General features: G+C 48.7%; 2 protein-coding genes across 2 annotated transcripts in view; one reads left to right on the top strand and one right to left on the bottom strand.

Moving 5' to 3' along the window:
* Nucleotides 1-18,457, bottom strand: part of Casp7 (caspase 7) — a 42,349-nt gene extending 23,892 nt beyond the window's left edge. Inside the window, exons 1-2 of the mRNA XM_076563339.1 lie at nucleotides 18,024-18,457; nucleotides 11,579-11,688 (exon numbers count right to left, since the gene is read on the bottom strand). Coding sequence (XP_076419454.1) covers nucleotides 11,579-11,688 — 110 coding nt within the window. The 5' untranslated portion in view covers nucleotides 18,024-18,457. The remainder of the gene's footprint in view (nucleotides 1-11,578; nucleotides 11,689-18,023) is intronic.
* Nucleotides 1-22,844, top strand: part of Nrap (nebulin related anchoring protein) — a 358,082-nt gene that overhangs the window by 252,266 nt on the left and 82,972 nt on the right. The gene's annotated exons all lie outside the window — the stretch shown is intronic.

Below are 22,844 nucleotides of genomic sequence, written 5' to 3'. Positions count from 1 at the left end.
TGGCTTCCCTGCTGACAGGCAGAAATGAGCAGCCTCCACACTGAGGCCCCCATTCCATCCCATCCCATCCCATCCCAGCGACAGCTCCCTATGGACAGAGTGAGACGTACTGGATCCAAAGGGGAAGGAAGGGGGACTTCCACAAACATGCAGCCAGCAGACCATCCTCAAGAATGATGAGCGATGCATGATGGCTGAGCAAAGGGCCGAGTGTCAACAGAACACAGCATGGCACGGCTCTGTGAAAAGACTAAGCACATATGCCTGCCCAAGCATGTTCACACACACCACAGCCTGTCCACCCCAGTGCCAGTCTATAACAGGCTGCGAACAACACAATCTGTGAAACTGAACACGTTTGTAAATGTGCAAAAATAGGCAGTGAGCTCTGGGGGAACCCACAGTCCAGGCTCATGAGGTTGGCACTTCCTTCCAAAGGTAGTCAGGGGAGGATAAGAATTAACAGACACTTGCAGGGGTTTACAAAGTCCCTTCATTTTCAGGGAGGCAGGTTGCCTAGGATCTTGCATAAAGGAATGGTCCAGAAGCCATCATGCATCCCGGTCTCTACTGTCCAAATGCAACTGGGGAAATGCAGACAGGGAAGGACCCAAAGGCACAGCTCCTCCAGGGCTTGGCAGAGGGTTGCAAACACTGACAGGGGGAGCTGGTGAGGGTGGTGGCCACACTGTCCCTGTGGCCACCTGCCATCCTCAGCTGTGAACAAGACAATCAGCTCTTTACAACTTTCTCTCACTTTGCAAACTACAGACGCAAGGTAGCAATGTGAGTTTCCAAGAGCGAAAAGGGAAGACACATCCCTTTTCTTTTCTCCAGACGTTAGCCTCCACATGTCTCCTTCCTTCCTTCCTCCTGACTAAAAAAGGATGGGAAGACAGACCACTGACAATCAAAGTCATCAAAAGACTTAAAGAAAAGTCATTCAAGGGAAGAAACGGAGGCTAAAGTGACCGCATGGTTTCTGGTCCCTCAGTTGGTGAGTGGAGACCAGGCCAGGATCTGAACACAGGAGACCCTACCCAACCTCCGTGGGCATTTACATGAGGCCTTTGAGCTGCCAATTCAGCATCAAATCTTTATGACTTTAAACAAACCTGGGAAGCAGGCACCCAGCATGCTAGAGCTCCGTGGAAAGGTTTGTATACTGAAAACTAAATGCTGCGGATACAATTTAATGTTCCTATCTCAGTCCTGGCCTCTCTGGATCAACGGGTACCCTGCCTTCGTGGGAACACTTTCCAGCTTGATTTAGCATTCTTTGGAACGGGGGTGGGGGTGTGTGTAATCTGGTGTCTTCTTTCTTGTCTATTAATTCCCAAGCATCATTCCCTCTGAACATCCCTCCTTCTCCTGAGTGAAAGGCAGCCACCTGATCTTCCTTATAATTACACAAGCAACACATTTTTAAATAGGGAGCTGTTTATATATAACACACTAGTGGAGAAACCCAAACTACAGGCTGGGAAAAGGAATTATAACCAAGTGGCATTTATTAAACACTCCCCAGGAGATGGAGGCTGGAAAAGCCATGTGACTGGGGCCAGCAGAAAGGGGGTGGGGGTGGGGTAATCAGATTCTGAGGCAGCCTTTGCTCCTCTTCCACGGGGAGCTGGATGGGCACCGGGACCCTCAGCAGGGACCTTTGAAGGCCCGGAGAAGCCAGCGGGGGTGGGGGTGGGGGGGTGGATTTGACACGGTGTGCAGTCTGCTCCCTATGCTGTGTCTTCTTGAATTCTGCCTCGTTCGGACCTTGTTCGTGCAAGCTCTGCAGGTGATGTGTTGGAATACAATGTTTTCTAGGGGTGGGCAGGCTGCTCTAAGGTCTGGACCTCCAGTGAGTTTTCAGTACTCAGGCCATCTACACCATCCAAGCCTAGCTGGTGGCTTCCACCCACTTTTCCAGGCAGAACCTGTCACTGCATGGCCTGACCTCTTCCATCTTGCTTGCCCTCCAGTGCCCCCTGGCGATTCCTTGAAAACTAAAATTCCATTTCCTCTGGCCTTCCCCAGCCTCTCACAGCTCCTAGCCTACAGCTCAGCAATTTCCGTGGCTATGCCCAAGCATTTCAGAAAAACTTAACTCATGGCCAGGGCGGAGACTACATGGTTCACACAGGCGGCAGCTGACCGGCTCTAGCCACTAAAGAGTCACTGCTGCATCCAGAGAGGGCTCCCTTCACGACCCTCAGGGCACTATGGTCCATATTTAATGTAGATGCTCATACTGACTTCGGGAGAGCTTAAAAGCCATACTTAACAAGTCTTAAAACCATTTTCTGTATTTTTCTTTTTGTGTTTTTCTATGTTTCACTAAATGCTTTTCAATAATCAGAAACACAGAAAAACATTCTAATATATAAACTTGAAGTAAAGGACAGTTCAGATTATTCAGAACCAGTGACACAGAAATTGAATAAAACAATGCGGTTCTGCCATCTAGTGGCCACAATGCCAAAAAACAAAAGGATGTGAAGGCCTTAACCCTGGGGCCAAAGTCCCATCCAGGCATTTAGTGGAAAGGTTGTTTCTCCCCTCAACCCTGACCCTGCGAATCCATCCAGCCTTCCAGGGAAGGTGAGCGGGTAATTTGGCTCTTAATCAGGGACAGTTGTGGGGTGATACTGCCTCCTGCTACTGCTCTACCTGATGATGAGCACTTGAAATAAGGGATGACCTAGCTGATGATGAGCACTTGAGATGAGGGATGACCTACTTGATGATGAGCACCTGAGATGAGGGATGACCTAGCTGATGATGAGCACCTGAGATAAGGGATGCATGGGGAGAGAAGGCCCTTGCCTTATGTGGCCAGAGATATCCTGAGATATCTCCCCAGAGCACCCGCACTTCCGGTGATGATGGGCCACCAAGGTCCCTGATACTGCTGACAGAGAAGGTAGAAAGGAATCCTTGTACCTCCAGTCTATGCAGGGCAGAGGCATCCTCCTCATCCAGGCACACAGAGGTCTCCACAGTTACATTTTAGCAGAAAAGACTCAGGTTAAAGTGAAAGGCATAAGGAGACCAGTGAATACTAGACACTCTGCTTCAAATCACTCTATCATCCATCCATCCATCCATCCATCCATCCATCCATCCATCCATCCATCCATCCACCCATCCATCCATCCTGGCTTGAATGAGAACGGCCCCCATAGTCTCATATGCTTGAATACTTGGTCCCCAGTTGGTAGAACTGTTTGGGAACAATTAGGAAGTGTGGGCTTGTTGAAGGTGTGTCATTGGGGGTGGGTGGTGAGGTTCAAAAGTCCATGCCACTTCCAGTTAGGTCTCTTTTTGCTTCATGGTTGTTATTTGAACATGTGAGCTCTCAGCTACTGCTCCAGCACCATGCCTGCCTGCTGTCATGTTCCCAGGCATGATGGTCGTGGACTGTACTACACTCTGGAACTGTGTGTCCCAATAAACTCTTTCTTCGGTAAGTTGCCCTGGTCATGGTTTCTCTTCAAAGCAATAAAAAAGTCACTAAGGCACTATGTGTCTATCATCTATATATCTATCATCAGTCTACAATCTTTCTATACCTTTCAACCTGCCATTATCAATCACTGATCCTCCCCCTCCCCTCATCCCTCTCCCTCCCCCTCCCCTTCCCTTCCTTCCTCCTTCCCTCTCTTTCTGTGGTCCAGCTGTCACTTTCCTCACTCCGTTTCTTGTCTTGTGCCTTTACTTCTACTTGGTCACAAAAGCTCTGTCGAGTTTCACCTAACAGGCACTCTGATTTTGTTTCCCCCGCCCCACCTGCCCCATTTCCCCTCCATCCTACCAGGGATGTCCAACCTTCTGACATTTTAACACAACCTTATTACCTACAAAGTTCATGCTCAGAACCATGCAGTCCAATGGAGTTACAAAAAATGTTTCCAACAAAAACCAAACTCACAGTGTTTTCAGTACGTTTACAATTCCGTGCTGGGCCACCTCATAGGTATTCTTAAGCACATGTGGCTGGTGTGCTGGGCACTGCACACGCCTGACTGCACACCATGGTCGCAGTCCCGCTGGCCGCCTCCCTCCAAGCACACCTCCTCTACAATCATGTACAGCCCGGGGCTCTAGCAGTGACTGATCAACGCCCTTTGGGAAAGCCCTGCAATGTCTTCCATGTTCTTTAGGACTGATTTAAAATTACCTGTTATCTGTTTAGCTCTATCTTCCCTCTCCTGCCTCTTTAGAGGCAGCCCTACGATGACCTTGCTTCCCACTGCAGCCCCAAGGCACACACAGAACCTAAGAGATAAGGCAGAACAGCATCCAGGAACCTAAGAGATAAAGGCAGAATAGCAATCCAGTGTGAGAGCTGGGTGGGAGGCAAACAGTAGCTTCAAATCCTGGCTCAGCCTTTCATAAACTATGGAACCCAGAGCTAACACCTGTGATCCCAGGATCTGGGAGGTGGAGGCAGGAGGAATGAAATTTAGGGGCCAGCCTGGGCTACATGGCAAGACCATCTCAAAAATCAAAAACCAAACTATGGCACTTGTTGCAAGGGACTTCCCTGATCCCTGTCACTATCAACACTACATAAGTAGAGTAAGATAATGAATTATGGGAGCTGAAGTGGGTACTTTTAAAGCCAGGGAAACTTTAATTGAGGGGAAAAAAAACTTTTCATCTTAGGTTCAGAAAAAAGTCTGAACGTTAAGGACATATTACAAATCCTAACTGCATTTTATTTAGAAGGATTTCTTCCTGGTAGGTGGCTAGTGTTTTATTTAATACCCAGTTCTTGGGGTCACAACCCCCTTTATGGGGTTGTGTAATTGAGTATGGGGGCCAGGAAAATTTTGTCAATAGTAGAAAGTTTCTAACATGCAGACCAGAAAATAATGAGAAGTCAAAGCATAATAAGTTGCAGGAGCTTTGGGCAGTGTCCACCCACCTGTGTCTCGGAGTGTGTCTTTGCACTGTGTATGCAGACAAACGCCAATGAATCCTGCCAAGACACGTCAGCTCGGGGTCAAGACCACCGAGTGTTATGGACGGCAATATAACGGATGGAAACATAATGGTTTAACTGAAGAAAACACACTTCACATTTTTGCCTACTGTCAGCCAGGTGTGGCAGGGCACGACTTTAATCCCAGCACTCCTAGAGGCAGAAGCAGGTTCTGAGTTCAAGGCCAGTATGATCTACCCAGCAAGTTCCGGGACAGCCAACGCTACATTGAAAGACCCTGTCACAAACAAACAACAAACCCAATAAAACCAAACAATACAAAGTAAAAAGTTTCTTACTCTCAATTTTTCAGAAAAGAATCAAATTCATGTATCTTTAGGCTGGTTTGTGTTGGAACGTTCATAACTGCTATGTGACTTACCGTTTTGAGTTTCACAAAAAGACTTTTTAGTTTGGGATCAGGACAGAATTTACAATCATTTCTACAACTGCCCTCCATGTACTTTGGCCATTTTGTACTACACTTACATAGTGTGGCATTTGCAGCCTTGAGAACTTTTAAATGAACATACCAACTGGGTCAAACTCTGAAGACCAAAAGGCCCTGAATATCAAATATTCAGCTGAGATTTCTTGGTTGTTGTTGTTGTTTGGTTATTTAGAGACAGGGTTTCTCTGTGTAGCCCTGGCTGTGCTAGAACTCTGTAGACCAGGCTGGCCTCTTCAGGGATCTGCCCTTCTGCCTCCGGAGTACTGGGATTAAAGGTGTGAGCCACCACACCTGGCTCAACTGACGCTTCTTAATGTAAAAACAATCAAGCACATGTATCTCATGAATGCACAAATTCATTCCCAGCTTTGATAAGGTCACATGCATGTCAGTGCTTATCAAAAAATTTCTTTTAATGCATGAATGAGTGTGGGTATGTGCATACGTGTCCAGGTGAATGTGATGTGATGTGTGTGTGTGTGTGTGTGTGTGTGTGTATGTGTGTGTGTGTGTGTGTGTGTGTGTGTATGTGTGTGTGTATGTGTGTGTGTGTGTGTGTGTGTGTGTGTGTGTGTGCGCGCGCGCGCGCGCGTGCAAGCCAGAGGGCAACATCAAGTGATGTTTCTCAGGATCCATCCACCCTGGTTTCTGAGACAGGGCCTCTCACTATTCTGTAACTCACTAGTAGGCTAATGTGGCTGGCCAGTGAGCCCCAGGAATCTGCCTGTCTACACCTCTCTAGACCTGGGACTGGAAGTGCAAACCCTAATTAACACGGACTTCCTCCTGGGATGTGGTAATTTACACGGGTCCTCGCGACAGAACTCAGGTCAGCACACTTGTGTGGTACGCACTGTAGCGACTGAGCTGTCTCCAGGCTTACATGAAATTTTTTGATGATTTATTATTAGTAAGCATGTGATTTTTATATACCTATATGAATACATATGCACACACACACACACACACAGAGGCACACAAAAATTTCTTGGGTCATGAATGGAGAGACTTTAAGAAGCGATGATTTAAAGAGCCAGATGCCTAAAGAATGCTGAGAAAATAAACTAATGTTCCTCAACCTAGGAGAATATGACATTAGATCATCATTCATTATAGCTAAGAACTGTTTAATAATTCAACAGTCTTATACTCCATGTAACAAAATCAGCATTTAAGAAAAACAGCACGTAATTTAGATACCATGCAAGGACACCAAAGCGTTCACTTCCATAACACGGACTCTGATGTTGGCGACAGCCATGTACTGACTAGGGACAGGCACCAGAACCAGGTCACCCAAGCTGCTCGCTTGCCAAAGGTAGAGGGCGTACCACAGACTACGTCTAATTTTGCAAAACACCAGGGCTTATGCCAAGGTCTAGGTCTTCAAGCAGTATTCTCAATCTTCCCAAAGGCCATTTGCTTTAAGCAAATACATGACCAGACCCTCAACTTCCATTTGTGTGGGTCCCCCAAACCTTGTCTACATGACGACACATCCTTCCCCCCTTCCCCATCCTCCCATCTCCACTGTGTATCTGACAGAACCATTCTTGGATGCTGCAGAAGGCCCAAGTCACTGAACAAGGGGTCAAGTGGGGTTTCCTGTTAAATATGAGAAGATTTGCATGAGGGTTGAGCCAAACCCAATTATACATTGAAAAACACCCTGAAGAAATCCATTCATTTATGTTTCAGAATGGAATGTGTGGTGACATTTTGTTTGCGCTTTAACAAATAAAGCTTGCCTGGATCAGTGTGGAGCTAGCCACTAAAGGCCAGGCAGTGGTGGCACACACCTTTAGTCCCAGCACTTGGGATCTCACGCCTTTGATCCCAGTACTTGGAAAGCACATGCCTTTAATTCCAGCACTTGGGAGGAGAAAACAGGAAGTGATGTGGCTGGTCAGAGAGAGGAAGTGATAATGTGGGGTGGAGACAGGAGCTTGGCCCTCTCAGTCTGAGGATTCCTAGAGGTAATAAGTCTTTCTAGTGGCTGGCTGCTCTGCTTCTCTGATCTTTCTTGATATCTGACTCCGGGTTTTTAGTATTAAGACCAGTTAGGATTTGTGCCACAGGAATGGGATGGTGGCTTAATAACATTGCATCGTTCATCCCCACTATTCCCAGCCATTTCCTCATGGTTGTCTCAGGAGGGTGGGGTAAGCACTTTCATTAGGAGGAAACAGAGCTGGGCTCCATGCTCTTTCCTTCCCTCCCGACTTCCCATGTCTATCCAACTATAACTTCGAATTCATGAAGCTTGTCATAGTATGCTGTGGTGATTTGAAATAAAATGGCCCCCAAAGGGAATGCCACATAAGGGGGTGTGGCCTTGGAGGAAGTATGTCATCGTGGGGGTGGGCTTTGAGGTCATATATGTTCATATATGTTCAAGCCACACCCAGTGAGACAGTTCACTTCCTGTTGCCTGCAGATCAAGATGTAGAATTCTCAGCTCTTTCTCCAGCACCATGTCTGCCTGCATGCCACCCGCCATGATAGTAAACTAAACCTCTGAAACTGTAAGCCACCACATGGTCATGATCATGGAGTCTCTTCACAGCAATAGAAACACTAAGACAGATGTCTAATAAGACGTTTACTAAATGAAAATGGGTTCAGAACTCTACTGAGAGAAAGCCAGTGTGATGTGGGTAACTGCTTGACAAGCTGGCTTTGCAAGCTATATTACACAGGGCCTGTACACCTGAACAAGTGATGTTAGCAACTTGGAGGTCCTAATGCGGTAACATGCACACACATACTACAAAGAATCGTCGCGAGTGCTTACTAATGCCTCTTTTCCTAACACTGAGCTACACAGATTGGCCTCTAAGTAAAAGGCAAGGAAGCCTTGGAAACAACTGGGGGGGGGGGGGCAGGGTTCTGCGACAGACTTCTGATAGCCTTCCTAGAAACTGGGGGAGGAGGGTCCCCAAAGGTTGAACAAGTCAGGTAATTTCCAATTCTTTACTTTGAACACGAGGGAGCACCTAACTGAGTTGTCATTTTTGGTACAAAGCTCAAAGGAATTCGGGAATTAAGTGGCATTACTATCCCAATGTTCTTCCATCCCATAAATTTATTCATGAGTCTTCAGTGCTTACATATCTAAAAATGGAAAATAAGCAAGAGGTACTGACTTTCTCATCCCAGCACTGAGGATGTTTCTTCATTTATTAAGAAACATTTTTAAAGCCTGCAAATTCAGGATAATTTGCAATTTGCACTTATTTTGATGAGTAACAAGGTAATAATGCTAATGACTATTTATTTAGAGAAACTGAATTGGAAACAGGAACTTAGCTGAGGGTGAATTCCTTTCAATACTCAGGAAAATTTGAAGACCCCTTCAAATGCACACAATGTACATATGAATGCATGGATAGTGTGCACAGCTGCATGCTGGGGTGAGGACAGAAGATGTCTTCAAATGCACACAATGTGCACATGAATGCATGGATAGTGTGCACAGCTGCATGCTGGGGTGAAGACTGGAAGACTTTCAAGTAAGTAAATCTGAGAGAATAATATGGAAGGGAAGAGAGGATAAAAAAGGGTAACTTTAAGAGGAAAAAAATAAGATAAAAATTCTGCCACCGAAGTGTTGTTTATACTCTCTAGTGAATAAGGACAGCTAAAAAGCCACTTCCTGTTTAGACTCCATTGGATGCGCTTAAATACAAGATGCTCAAGTGTCACTGGTTACCACACTATTTCCTTTCGTATCTTCCAAGTACAACACTCCAAAGACCCTACTGACCGATAAACAGTTCCTGTTTGTCTTTCATTCCAACACTCAAAAGTGAAACAGTACACCCTTCGCAAGTGTCTTAAGAAAGGATTCGTGTCACCTTAAACTGTCCAAGGGAGCATGTGGTGTTACAATGTGACATTAAACACTTGAAGGCCACTACTCTAAGAGGCTTTCTCTGGCAAATGGGTTAACCTGGGCCAATTCTGGCTTTTGAAAGTTCCCAGGAGCTGGAGATGTATTCTCTCTCATTCCAGTGGATTATTCTCAAATGACAGCCACTGAAATTCAAGCCCGCTGTGGTGGGGTTCTACTTTTCTACATCCTACCTGGGGTGGTGTGACCAGAAGCTGCCTCTGGAGGGTTGTGGTGTGGGGAGAGGAAGCCCGTGAGTCAGCTCTTCCCTTCCCGAGCACCAACTGGAGTCCGACCTCAGCCGGCGTGCCCTCTGCTGTCTGTGTCTAGTGGGAGAGGCTTGGGCAGCACTGTGGACCCTTCCCACCACTGATGGGTGCCCAAACCAATGGCAATACCAGATCCTATTGCCCTGTGCCTTTTCCACCACAATGAAGTCACCATGCACAGCGGACAGCGTCCTAGCAAGTCTCCCTTCTCTACAATTTCTCAAAAGACGATTCATTCTTTTTTCCCTTTTCCATTTTGTATGTGTATGTGTATGCATGTTTACATGTGTGGGTACATGGGTGTGGTAGCAGATGCATGCTGGGGTGTGTGTATGTGTATACTGAAGCCCTAAGTTGAAGTCAGGAATTACCCTCAATGGCTCTTCCACCTTCTTCAATGAGGCAGGATTTCTCAACCAAACCCAGAGCTCACAATGTGGCTAGTCTCACCGGTCAGCTCAATCTGTGGATTCCCCTGTCTCTGCCGCACAAGGCTGGAAGTATGGGCAGGCCACCACGCACACTGTAAGCAGTATTCACATGAGTTCTGGGAATTTGAATTCTGGTCCTCAGGCTTGCATGGGGGCACCCCCCCCCCAAGATCCTCTCTTACAGCAGAGTTCAGCAACCTGAGCACAGGTTTTTGTTTCCTTACTGGCTGAGAGCTCTCACTCAGAAAGATCTCAGTGTGCACCCTCCTTTGGGCAGGTTGGATTCGCCAGCATCAAGAAGCGGCCCTTTGGAGGCATCACCAAATAAAGCAGGGGTGACCTGAATACAGCGCTGTCATACCCCCAGTGACAACCAAGATGTAAATAACAGGTGAGCAGTGTCCACAGCCTCAACAGAGACGACACATCTGGGATGGGAAAGCGGGGTGACGTGAGACCCCATCACACCACACAACCACCAATGTGCACCTCAAACCAACAGTCGCTCATTTCTGGAGTTTTCCTTTGAGCATTTTCAGACCGCAGCTGATGAGTCACTGAAACCTGACAAGGTAAAGCGGGGATTACTGCTGACCCTCACACGTCCCCGGTCAAAAGAAGGTGCAAGGTGCCTCTGCTCCCCTGAACCCCTCCTTTTTAAATGTTTTTAAAACTACAATTGTGTACACGTGGAGGTCAGAGGACAACTTGCGGAAAATCGGTTCTTTCCACCACGTGGGTTCAGGGGACAAACTGGCCAGTCATCAGGCCTGGCAGCTACCGCCTCTACCCTCCAGGCCGTCTTGCTGGCCCACCCCTCCTTCTAAGTAGAAAATACACCACAAACCCGTTAGGTGAGTGTTGCTGGTACTGTCTCAACTCTACCATTTTATTGACCCATCATAAAATAAGTGAGGAAACCGCTTAGTGCCTCAGTTTCCCAACTCTACCATTTTACTGACCCATCATAAAATAAGTGATGAAACCGCTTAGTGCCTCAGTTTCCCTAACTGCCAAATGGCATTAATGATGGAACCATCTCCCTGAAACATATATGGATTAAAAGCGGTAATATCAATAATAAATGAAGATGTGATTACTCATACATGTCAGATGTAGACTATGAAGTGAGCTCAGGAAAGGCAGGCCCTGAGCAGGGGTGGCACCAGTTTCACCCAAGGAGCAAGTGATTTTGGTACCTGCTATTCCTAGAACCTGAATTCTGCCTTCAGCCATGCTCCTTACCAACGAGCGTCAGCCCCCCCACCTTGCTCTGCAAGACGCCCCTGATGAGAGCAGCCTTTCATTCCTGGGAATTACCCCTCAAACACAGCCAGTGAGCAGGAAGCCCCCAAAGGTGCTGGCTGTCCTTACAGGACCTGCCCAAGCAAGAGGGTCCCTACTGTTACCTAGAGCCTATGCAGCACCCCCACAACACACACACCACAAACCTCCTTTCATGAATGTCCCCTGCCCACACGTGGGTGGAGACGGCAGGTGTGAATTAGGCCCACATGGCGGAGGGTGATGAGCGCGGCGAAGAAGAAAACGTACCAGAGAATCGATGAGATAACGGAGGAGCGGTCTGGCTTCGCATCAACTCCATCTTCACTTGAAGAATCTACTTCTTCCAGCTCCGCAACACAGTTCTGATCATCTGCCATCTGGGAGGAAAATGAAGCCGGAGAAACAGGGATGTAAAGGGGCACCACTGCCCTCTGATGCGTGTGTGCTCAGGTGTGCAAGTGAGCGTGCGTGTGGGTGCCTGTGCACGTGGAGGCCACAAGTCAACCTGGGTGTCATTCCCCAGGCACCGTCCCCCTTGTTTTCTGAGACAGGCTCCCTCACTGGCCTGGATCTCCCAATTAGGATAGGCTGGCTGGCCAGTAAGCCCCAGAGGTCCACCAGCCTCTGCCCACCAAGTGCTGGGATAACAACTGTGTGCCACAGCTCCTGGCTTTGTATGTGGGTTTTAGGAAACAAATTTAGGTCTTCACACTTGAGCAACTGTAGCCCTCTGTTTTGGGGTATTTTTAAATGACACTCTCTAGGTGATACAGTTCTTAATGAATTAAACCTAGGGGTGAGCAATCTTGCACACTTAAGCTCCAGAGTTCCTGCACCACCAATATAAGAGTGTAAAATACACCAGTGCCAAGTGTATGGCAGGCCTCCCTCCAGAGACCAAGTAACCGAAGCCCTTGACCTCACAGCTTCTACTCCAGCACCCGTGGCTGTGCTAAACGTCTGGTGTATACACTAAGCTGTGGAAAGTCTGTCACGGTTCACAACAATCAAGAAGCCCCCCTAAATCCCTGACAGGTCACTCAGCACACCTCAAAGACAGTACTAACTCTGAGGCACAGAGCTCTCTTCACTACGGGTGGCTTTACATGATCTACCCAAGTGGATTTCCACTGAATGATTTTTCTGCTCAAGGATCTTCAAGAGGGCTGGAGAGCTGGCTCATCGGTTGAGAGCACTGGCTATTCTTCCAGAGGACCCAGGTTCAATTCCTAGCACCCATCTGTCTGTAACTCCAGTTCCAGGGCTTCTGACATACAGACATACATGTAAGTAAAACACTAACGCACATAAAATAAAAATAAATTAAAAACAAAAAAGAATCTTCAAGAGGCCGAAGGGGATAGCTCAGTAAGGTGCAAGGATGAGGAGCTGAGTCCGATCCCAGCACGGTGGAATGCACTTGTAACCCCAGCCCCAGGGATGCAGACATGTGGCCTAGCTGAACCCGTAGTTCCAGGCCAATGAGAGAAGACCCTATATTCACACATGCACACACACACACATCTTCAAGTGAGCCTCATTATTTAAAAATTCATTTTTAAATTCATCTCCTTGGATTTTAAGGCCCTTCACAAGCTAGGGCAGGCGTCAGTAGACTGACCCACTCGTTGACAGGAGTAAAGTCTGTTCATTTATGTACTGTCTCTGCTTGCTCTCTCTCTGTGAGCAGACACATGTTTACTACCTGGCTGTTTATCCCACGCTCACTGCCTACTTGGCTCTTGTTCTCGTCATTTATTTGTGTCTGCTAATTGCTTGGCTCCCGCAGGACAATATAAACTCATTGTGGTAGAGGCATCTGGCACACAGAAGGTGCTTATTAAATAAATATTAATTCAGTGGAAGGCTGGAAGAAATGAACACCCCCATGGGAAGAGAATTAGCTAAACAAGATGCAGCAGGTCCAGGGAGCGTCCATATTGGAATCACTGTTCACAAATCAAACCCTGTTTCATTCTGCAAGAAAAGATAAGGGATTCACTTTCAGCAAGCAAAGGAAACCGGTAAACTTCAGATTTTATCTGGTCTCAGACCTAAGCATGTTCAGCAGAAAGCCTCAGCCTTCAGGGGAAGTGTGTGCACACCTGTCAGGGCTGGCCTAGGGATGTGTCCACCTGGTAGGAAAAGAAGGTGTTTTTATATAAAGAAGGTGGTCATATCTGTTTTACAGAGTATCTTCTGTCCCAGGCTGTGACAAGTGGCGTCTGGAGATGGAGATCCAGCCTAGAGAGGGTTCCATGGAGGCCAAGCAACAGCTTTGTGGACTTCAGCTCTGAAATGTCACTATGATGTCATTTCAGGAAATGACAGAGAGACAGGAGGACACAGACAGCGGACAGAAGGGAGGAGAGGAGGAGGGGAAGGGAGGGGAGGGGAGAGGAGAGGCTTGGCTTGGCTTCCGGGCAGTGGAGAAGGAACCCTGGACACACCCACCATGGCCAGAAGAAATCAGATGGCCACCCTCTCTCTTTGCACATCACAAGCCTCCCCACTACAGGACCAACGGGTTTCTGGTCAGGACACAATCTTTCAGATGAGGACCCCAAATGTTTCTTAAGAGATTATGCCATCAGAGGAGGTAGGACATTCAGAAGATACTCAGCAGTTTCCGGTCATCTTCACACCGACTTCCTTAACACTTCAAGTGCACCATCATCAGCAAGGCACATGTTTGAGTATCTTCAAAATTAACAAGTCAAAGTTCTGTAAAAACCCACCAGAAAAAGACACTACCTTCAACGTGGTCTTAAGCCTTGACTCTTCTGCCAAGTTTAATCTTAAAAGTTAAACCTAAGATCCATAAAAGAGAGGGAGGAGTAGGAAAGAGGGGAGGGTGAGGGAGAGGGAGGACGTCCTTGTGACTACAGGAGGTTCCAGCTCTCATCCTGCCCTAGAAACGACAACTTTGCCCACCCACCACAGACCAGAGCACAGCCTGGAAGTGTAGGTGTCTACAGGGATTCCATCAAATTCTCCAAAGTGTACACAGCAGAGGGCCTAAGAGGGCAGTTTTGTGTTCCCATCACCTGCCCTAGAAGGACAGCGCTAAATAAGACATTTTAACAGCAATGGAGGGATGAAGAAAATGTATTCTTTGTTATGTGGCTAATGCCCAAAATCAGAAGGAAAACAGCAAAAACTAACTCAATTTTTAAAAATGCACAAAAGATGTGGTTGGTTTGGTTGGATCTGGTATCCCTTTCCCTTAAAGGTCCCGAGCATCCTGCTGCTAGGAGGAAGCACTGGGACCCAAAGTGAGGCCTCATGGGAAGTCTTCTAGTCACTCATGGGTCATCAGAAGAAATCAGGAGACCCACTTCCTCTTCCTTTTGACTTCCAAGCCATGAAGCGAATACCCCGCTGTTAGGACTTCAAAATGAAATGCCCCCTCCAACAGAGCCCTGAGGTGAATGCAGGCTTCGTCTCCGGCTGGAGGGGAGATGGAAGCTCCCTGAGGGGGCCTTGCTGGAGGAAACGGACCATTGGGACTGTTCCCTGAAGGGCGGTGTGCGCCTGGACCCTCCCTGCTACCTTCTCTCTGCTTTCCGGCCCCCACAAGGAAAGCAGCTTCACTGAATCAACAGCCCTGTTGCTCTGCCTCATGTGGGCTGGGACTTCTCAGCCAGGAGCCAAAACCACTCCGAAGCAGTGGTTCTCGACCTGGGGGTCACGACCCCTTTGGGTTGCATATCAGATATCCTGCATATCAGATATTTAATATTACAATTCCTAAGAGTAGCAACATTACAGTTGTGAAGTATAATGAGATAATTTTGTGGTTGGGGTTACCACAACATGAGGAACTGTATTCCAGGGTGGCAGCATTAGGAAGGCTGCGAACCACTGCTCTAAAGGGAGGCTCTCTTTAAGGAGTCCTCTGAGGTACTGGTCACTGAGGAAAAACTGACCAATATGTACCAGGATGTGGGACGTCTGCACAGGTCCCACAGCAACAAGCCCAGTTAATCATGGGCTGGAGCCTCCAAGGTGGTGAGCCAGAGCAAACTACGTCTAACTGATCACTGCAGGTATTTGTTACACGCACAGCAGAAAGCTCACAAACAGGCCTGAAGACCTGAGAAGGGACCCACTCCTAGCTGAGGAGCTACCGACTGCTAGGGAGGGAGAGTCAGCTGACCTGAGGGACAGACTCCGCCCCATCGGACGGCCTCACACGCGTGTGCAAATGGTCAGCACTAACTAGATTCAGCCACTTCCTTCCACGTCTTCTTCACAATGCCCACACCTTCTGTTGGAGGCCGGTGGTGGTTTGCATAAAAATGGCCCCCATAGGCTCCTAGGGAGTGGTACAATCACGAGGTGTGGTCTGGCTGGAGCAGGGGTGGCCTTGCTGAAGGAAGTGTGTCACGGGGGTGGGGGTGTGGGGGTGTGGAGGGTGGGGGTTGGGGTGGGCCGGTGGGCTTGGAGTGCTCAAGCCAGGCCCAGTGTCTCACTCTTCTCCAGCTGCCTGCAGTCCAGATGTAGAACCCTCAGCTGCCTCTCCAGCACCATGTCTGCCTGAGTGCCACCATGCTCCCTGACATGATGACAATGGACCAAACCTCTGAACTATACGCCAGGCCTCAATTAAATGCTTTCCTTTGTAAGAGTTGCCGCAGCGTGGTCTCTTCATGGCAACAGAACTGTGACTGAGATAAGGCCTAAAGCATCTCCCAGGCTGCTGGGAAGTGATCGACTTCACTCTCATCAGCTGGATGCTCAGCCTTGCCACAGGCCCGCAGCAACAGGGCAAGCAGACCAGACACTGACGTTCCCCAAACCATGAGCCAAAAATCTAAGTCTTCAGCTTTCCTGCTAACAACCTACATCAGCAGCCGTGGACTTGGGACTCCAGTCTGCACGGCTAAGCACTCCGTAGCTTCCTTATCCCCACGGTGAGGCCAACTCTTGACTTTGACTCCTGGCTTTTTCCTCAAGCCCTCCTGAAAGCCTCCTCACCTTGGCTCTACTGTGCTGCCCCGGGGGGTCTTCCCAGCAATACTTTTCTTGTATCTGCCCCTTTTCTCAGGAGCTGCAAAGAGCGGTCATTACAGCAACATTGCTTGCCCACTGTCAAGAGACATGAAATGTCTCTTTTCAATGACTTACAATGTGTGACGCCCGCTGTCATGGTTTGGGTGTAGTTGGTCCCTCAGCGTCCTGTGGCGGAAGACTAGTCCCCTACATGATGCTAAGAGATGGTGAGACTTAAGAGATGGGCTCCAGCAGGAAGCCACCAGGGTGCTGCTCATGGAAGCTTACGGGGCCCTGTGTTAGTTCACAAGAGGTTGCTTAGAAAACAATACGTCCAGCCACTCCCCAGCTACTCCAAATTCCTGTCCTACAATGTGGCTGCTCCTACTTGCAGGCACTTTGGCCTGTGGGCGGCCATCTCCCTGGCTAGTTTTTTATTGTCTACGTGACATCACCTAGAGTTACCCAGGAAGAGGAAGCCTCTGTTGAGGAGGTGCCCAGATCAGACTGGCCTGCGGTCATCTCTGTGGGGGATTGGTCTTGACTGGAAGGCCCAGCCCGCTGGTGGTGGCACCATCCGCTGGGGGTGGCACCATCTGTGGGCAGCTGGGTCTGGGCTGTGTAAGAAAGCTGGCTGAGTGAGTGAGACACAGTTTTCCTGCCTCCAGGTTCCTGCCCAGATTTCCCTCAGTGATGGGCTGTGACCTGGAATAGTCAGGTGAAATAAAAACCTTTTCCTATCTTGGCCGTGGTATTTATCACAGCAACAGAAAGCAGACTAGACATGCCGAAGCAAATCGTGCCGAGGTGGGTCAGGATACTGCCTGAACTTCATTTTCGTGAGGAAACAGACTAGCTGTGCCTGCTTTCCTAGCACAGTGGTATCATACATACTCACCTCCTGCCCATATATAGTCTTCCCTAAGCGCTCAAAGTCCTGAGGCTGCCACCTCCACACCAGTGTCACCTAAGGTTCACACGGCTAAGTAACCGGCCTTTGCCCACATCCTGCAGAAGGCCGCAGGGTGGCAGCTTATAAAGTTAGGTCTTAGCAGCATGGAGGGGGTGTAAGGTCAGGCTGGCCAAACTCTGAAGACACAGCCTGTAAATAGAAAATCGGGGCCTCACCAGTGAGCCGGGTTCCAGAGCAGGACCCGAGATCTACTCCAGCATCGCCACCTGCACCTACAAGTAGACTTACTTTCCCATAACAGGCAAGCTCAGGGAGTGAAGGCAGGTGTCGCCTGGAGCCCACACCGCCCAGCGTCGTCGCCTGCCAGAGCCCTGATGCAAGGGTCCCCCAACAAGGAAGCATAGTTCACGCACACTTTCAAGCACACTTTGCTCTGGTCAAAGACCTGCGCACCCTGACTCCCTCCTTCCCAGGGCACAAGTCAGCCAGGTCCGCCCAAGGTTCCCATTGAACAGACCAGGCGCCTAAGCGGCCCGGCCGGTCTGACGAGGCCAAAACAACAATATCCACTGCCCTGCACCCGTTCTTCCTTCCCGTTACATCCGGAATGGCACCGGATGGGCTAGGAGGCCAAGGGAGGCCCAAGCCGAGCAAAGCCAGCGATGGAGGGGCGTGGAGAGCCCCAGCCTCAGCCTGCCCTGCTGTGCGAGCCTGCGGGAGGGAGGGGGACCCGGGGCGGGGACGCGCGGGAGGAGGAAGCACGCGGAAGAGGGGCGGGAAAGCCGCGACCGGGGCCCAAGTTACCGTTCCCACGGTGGCCGGCGGGAGCCGACGGTGGCGTCCGATCCTCCGCGAGGGTGTAGGACAGCGTTAGGAAAAGTGAAAGCAAAAGTCCCGGAGCCCGAGGGGGAGGAGCGGGAGGGGCAGACACGGGCCGGGCGGGGCGGCGCGTAAGCCCCGGGAAAGCTGGCTGCGCACGGGAGAGCGCGCCCTGCGGAGCGCGCCGTGGGGGAAGCCCTTTCCGCCCGTGCAGGCTGCCCCGGGTCACCGCCTGATTTTTGGCGGCACGGGCTGCAAACCGCCCGGAGGCGCCACGTGCATCATCCCGCCCTCTGTGAGGTTTGGGCGACCCCTGCCGCAGCACTGAGCGCCCGGTAGTGCGCTCCCTACAGAACTGGCCGGCCTCGGGCTCTACGAAGCTGCCCGCCAGAAAAGTGATCCCCGGGCTACCCTCCGCAAATCTGTCACGTGCTCTGAAAAGCTGTGTGTGCATGGTCCAGCTCTGCAAAGTTGGCGGCGACCATCCCCCTAGGAGAGGGGCCCTGCTAATGGGAGCCACCTCTTCCCCTCACTGTCTACTGATGCAAAGTTCCCAGCGTTCACCTGAGAGGTGCTAAGCCATTTGTAAATCCGTTAAAGTCAAGGATCCCGCTGCTCCGCGGTCCCTGAGAGAGCGCAAACGGCAAAAGTGCTGCCTGTTGACCTAAAGATTTGACGTGACCTCAGCGATGAGGCTCCTGTTTTCTCTAACGCAATCAGCATCTCTTCCTGATACTATGCACCAACTGTCTCCTAGGAATGGTTGTATTCCCAGATGTTGTTGAGGAGGGGGCCGCTAGGGCACTAACTTTGTCTTAAGCAAGTCTCCACCTCCCAACCCCGGCTTGCATGTATATTGCACCAAAATCATTCATGTGGGCTCCCCTGTGCCAGGCACTATGTATGAGGAAGCAGATAGCGCGTTCCCACAGGTTCCTGTCCACGTTGCCTCTAACGCGCGCGCGCTCGTACATATATACAATACACACATCCCTACACACACACACACACACACACACACACACACACCTGGGCTTCCATCGTAGAGGCTTCCAATTCCTCCCCTCAGCAGAGAGTCCCCAGAACCGCTATTTAAATTCACACTGAAGTGAACTACCTGAGTGCAATGGTAGTTTTAGGCACACCGGAGATACTTGCTTCTAGGACCTGCAAGTCTCTGAAGTCACCAGGGCTATTTTATTCGATATTTTGCTTTTTCTTGAGGCTGAGAATTTCAGCACTATCTCTAAAATCTTAGCAGGTATGGCCACTTCCTGTATGTCAAGAAAGACTCACCGAGGCAAAACCGACAAATCTTAATATGACTGCCTACTTTTTACTTAGTACTGGTGTCCCTGAACTGTTGAAGTTAATGTTGCAGTAAGCCATGGCTCACACTAAGATGATTTGCTTTTTAAGATAATTCAACTGGCATGCCTTTGAAAACTGAAGAATTCCATTAAGTGAAACAATACTCTAATTTATCTAAGTTGTAAACTTAGACTTTTCCAGGTTAGCCCTGAAATGTGGAAGGGACCATAACAGCACATCTCTGCTCATTTGGTGATAAGGAATTTTTGTGGAATATTGTTTTGACTAAGCAAGGAAGCGTTACATTGCTGTGGAATATTAACTATGTGAAGATGTGTTACATTTGTTTATGCTGCATTTGTTTAATGATGTAAGAATATGTGTTTAATTATGTAAAGATGTATTGCTGTTTCACCTTGCCTGCCTAAGGCACCTCACTGGTCTAATAAAAAGCTGAATGGCCAATAGCAAGGCAGGAGAGGGACAGGTGGGGCTGACAGGCAGACAGACAAAGTAGGAGGAGAAATCTAGGCTTGACGGGAGAGAAAGAGAGGGACCCTCCTGGGGCCAGAAGCTGGGCAGCCTCCAACCAGACATGAGAATCAGGAAAGTAGGACATACAGAAAGAAAGAAAGAAAGAAAGAAAGAAAGAAAGAAAGAAAGAAAGAAAGAAAGGAAGGAAGGAAGGAAGGAAGGAAGGAAGGAAGGAAGGAAGGAAGGAAGGAAGGAAGGAAGGAAGGAAGAAAGAAAGAAAGGTAAAAAGCCCCAAGGCAAAAATGTAGATAAAGAGAAACAGATTAAAATAAGAGGTAAGCTAAGGCTGAGTACCAAAACTAATAAGAAGTCTCCGTGTCATGATTTGGGAGCTGGTTGGTGGCCCCAAAGGAAAAGCCTGGTGCAGCCAGTGTCTTGTCGCCCAGGAAGACAGTGATGTTTCCATCTACAGGAAGGTTCCACCCTGTGTTACAGCGTGCATGCCACACCAGCCTACAGGAATCCACACTGGCTCAGATGGAGAGGTGGTGTGGTATGAAGGGAAAGCTTCTGTCCCTTCTTTCTTGTGGGCTGACGTGAGAAAGTCCAGTTATTTGCTCCCAGGCTGGATTATTACAATATCAACATTTTAACTCCTGGAAACACAAAAGGGAAGAGACCTGTCTCGACTCTCTCTGTAATATTATACTGGCAACTTGAATACAAATGATATTCTCTCCTAAATGTCTCTCCCACCTTCAGATCACGTAATTATTTTAAATTCACTTATTTATTTTTTGTTCATAATACTTTATTTTTAATTAATCAATTTATTAATTTCCCCCAGCTCAATCACAGTTTCCCCTCCCTCCCTCCCTTCCTCTCAGTTCCTCCCCAACAGCCTCCCCCACATCTACTTACAGTAAGACTAGGCACTCCTCTCCTATTAAGGCTGGACAAGGCAACCCAGAAGGAGGACAGGGCCCCAAGAGCAGGCAACCGAGTCAGAAACGGCACCCCATCCCCTCTCCCTCTGCCACAAGAGGACCAAGCCACACGACTGCAACACATGTGCCGAGGGCCCAGGTCAGTCCCACGCAAGTCCTCTGGTTGTCCGTTCAGTCTCTGTGAGCCCTCATGAGCCCAGGTCAGCTGACTCTGTGTGTTTTCCTGTGGTGTTCTTTGTAAGATGAATTGCTAAACGGTCTTATTAATAAAGAACCTGAAGCCAGATACTGGGGTAAAAACTTAGAGATCAGGGAAGCAGAAAGAAGCCAGCTACGTTCTTACTGCTAGAAATCCTCAGCCAAAGAGACCTACTTCCTGTATACCCATGCCTATATGCCTTTCTGTCCCTGCCCTCTTACTTCCTCTCTCTGCCCAGCTACATCACTTCCTGTCTGTCTGTACAGACCTCCAGACCTCCATGGTTAGTGCTGGGATTAAAGGTGTGTGCCTTTAAAAACCATGCCTGGCTTTGTTCCCAGTGTGGCCTTGTTGAACTCACAGAGATCCAGATGGATCTCTGCCTCCCAAATGCTAGGATTAAGGGTGTGTGCTACCACTGCCTGACTTCTATGTTTAATATAGTGGCTGACTTTTTCCTTTGATCCTCAGATAAGCTTTATTGGGGTGCACAAATAAAATATCACCACAGTCCTTGACCTCTCTGGCTCCCATACTCCCCCCCCACACACTTCCACAGGATTTTCCGAGGTCCACCTAATATTTGGCTGTGGGTCTCAGCATCTGTTTCCATCAGTTTCTGGGTGAAGCCTCTCTGATGGCACCAATGTATGAGTATAGCAGAATATCATTAGGAATAATTTCTTTGATTTTTTTTTCCAGTTATGTTTGGTTCTATCCTACGTTTCTGGGCTGTCTAGCTTCTGGGTCCTGGCCCTCCAGGCATTTGTCAGGGATGGGTTCCTTCTTCTGGTATGGGTCTCAAGCTGGATCCGTCATTGGTTGGCCACTCCCATAATTTTTGTTCCATCTTTTGCCAGCATATCTTATAGGCAGGGCGAATGCGAATTGCAGGTCAGAGGTTATGTGGCTGGCTTGGGATCCCAATCCCTCCACTGGAAGTCTTGCCTGGTTACAGGAGATGGCTGGTTCAGGTTCCTTATCTCCCATTGCTAGGAGTCTTAGCTGGGGTCACTCTTATAGATACCTGGAAGTTTCCATTGCACTAGGTTTCTAGCTCATCCCAGAGATGTCCCTGATTCCAGCTGTCTCTCCCAGGACTCTCCTTCCATCCCCCCCCATACCTGATGCCTCCTCTTCCCAGGTCTACTTCCCTCACCCTGACCTCTTCCCCCTGCCATATCCACCTGTGTTATTTATTTGTTGGTTTGTTTATTGTGGTGGTGGTGTGATGGCTTGACCCAGGGTCTTGGAGTGAAGAAGTCTACCACTGAGTTATACATCCTATTCCCAACCATGTCATTGTTTTAGGATTATGGTCTGTACTAAGAGGCTATGGTGGATGGAAGCCTCTTCCTCACTCCTCATTTCTTCGCCAGCAATCAGGATGTCTCACTAGTGTAGCTAGAGTTTTTCTCTCCAGGTCCCGCCAAGCCCCGGAAGTCCTGTAGCCCACTTATAAAATAAACATACAGATGCTTATATTATTTAAACTGCTCGGCCATTAGCTCAGGCCTATCATTGTCTAGCTCTTACTCTTATACTCAGCCCAGTTTTGTTAATCTATATGTTGCCACATGTTCCATGGCTTTACCTGATGCCTTTACATAATGCTCCCTGGACAGCAGGCTGGCATCTCTTCCTCTCTGCCTTCCTGTTTTCTCAATTCTCCTCTCTGCTAGTCCTGCCTATACTTCCTGTCTGGCTACTAGCCAATCAGTATTTTATTTATCTATCAATCAATCATCCACAGCACCCTAGGCCTGGCCTCTTACTTGTTCTTGGCTTTGTCTCTCTAGACTTTGTCTCTAGCCTCCTTTGTTATCCAGTAAGTTCCCATCCCTACCTGCAGGGCACACCCACCCTACCTCACTC

This window comes from Peromyscus maniculatus, chromosome 1 (assembly GCF_049852395.1).
Source record: "Peromyscus maniculatus bairdii isolate BWxNUB_F1_BW_parent chromosome 1, HU_Pman_BW_mat_3.1, whole genome shotgun sequence".
Classification (NCBI taxonomy): domain Eukaryota; kingdom Metazoa; phylum Chordata; class Mammalia; order Rodentia; family Cricetidae; genus Peromyscus; species Peromyscus maniculatus.
Note: the sequence above shows the minus strand (reverse complement) of the source record. Positions and strands in the feature narration are given on the sequence as shown.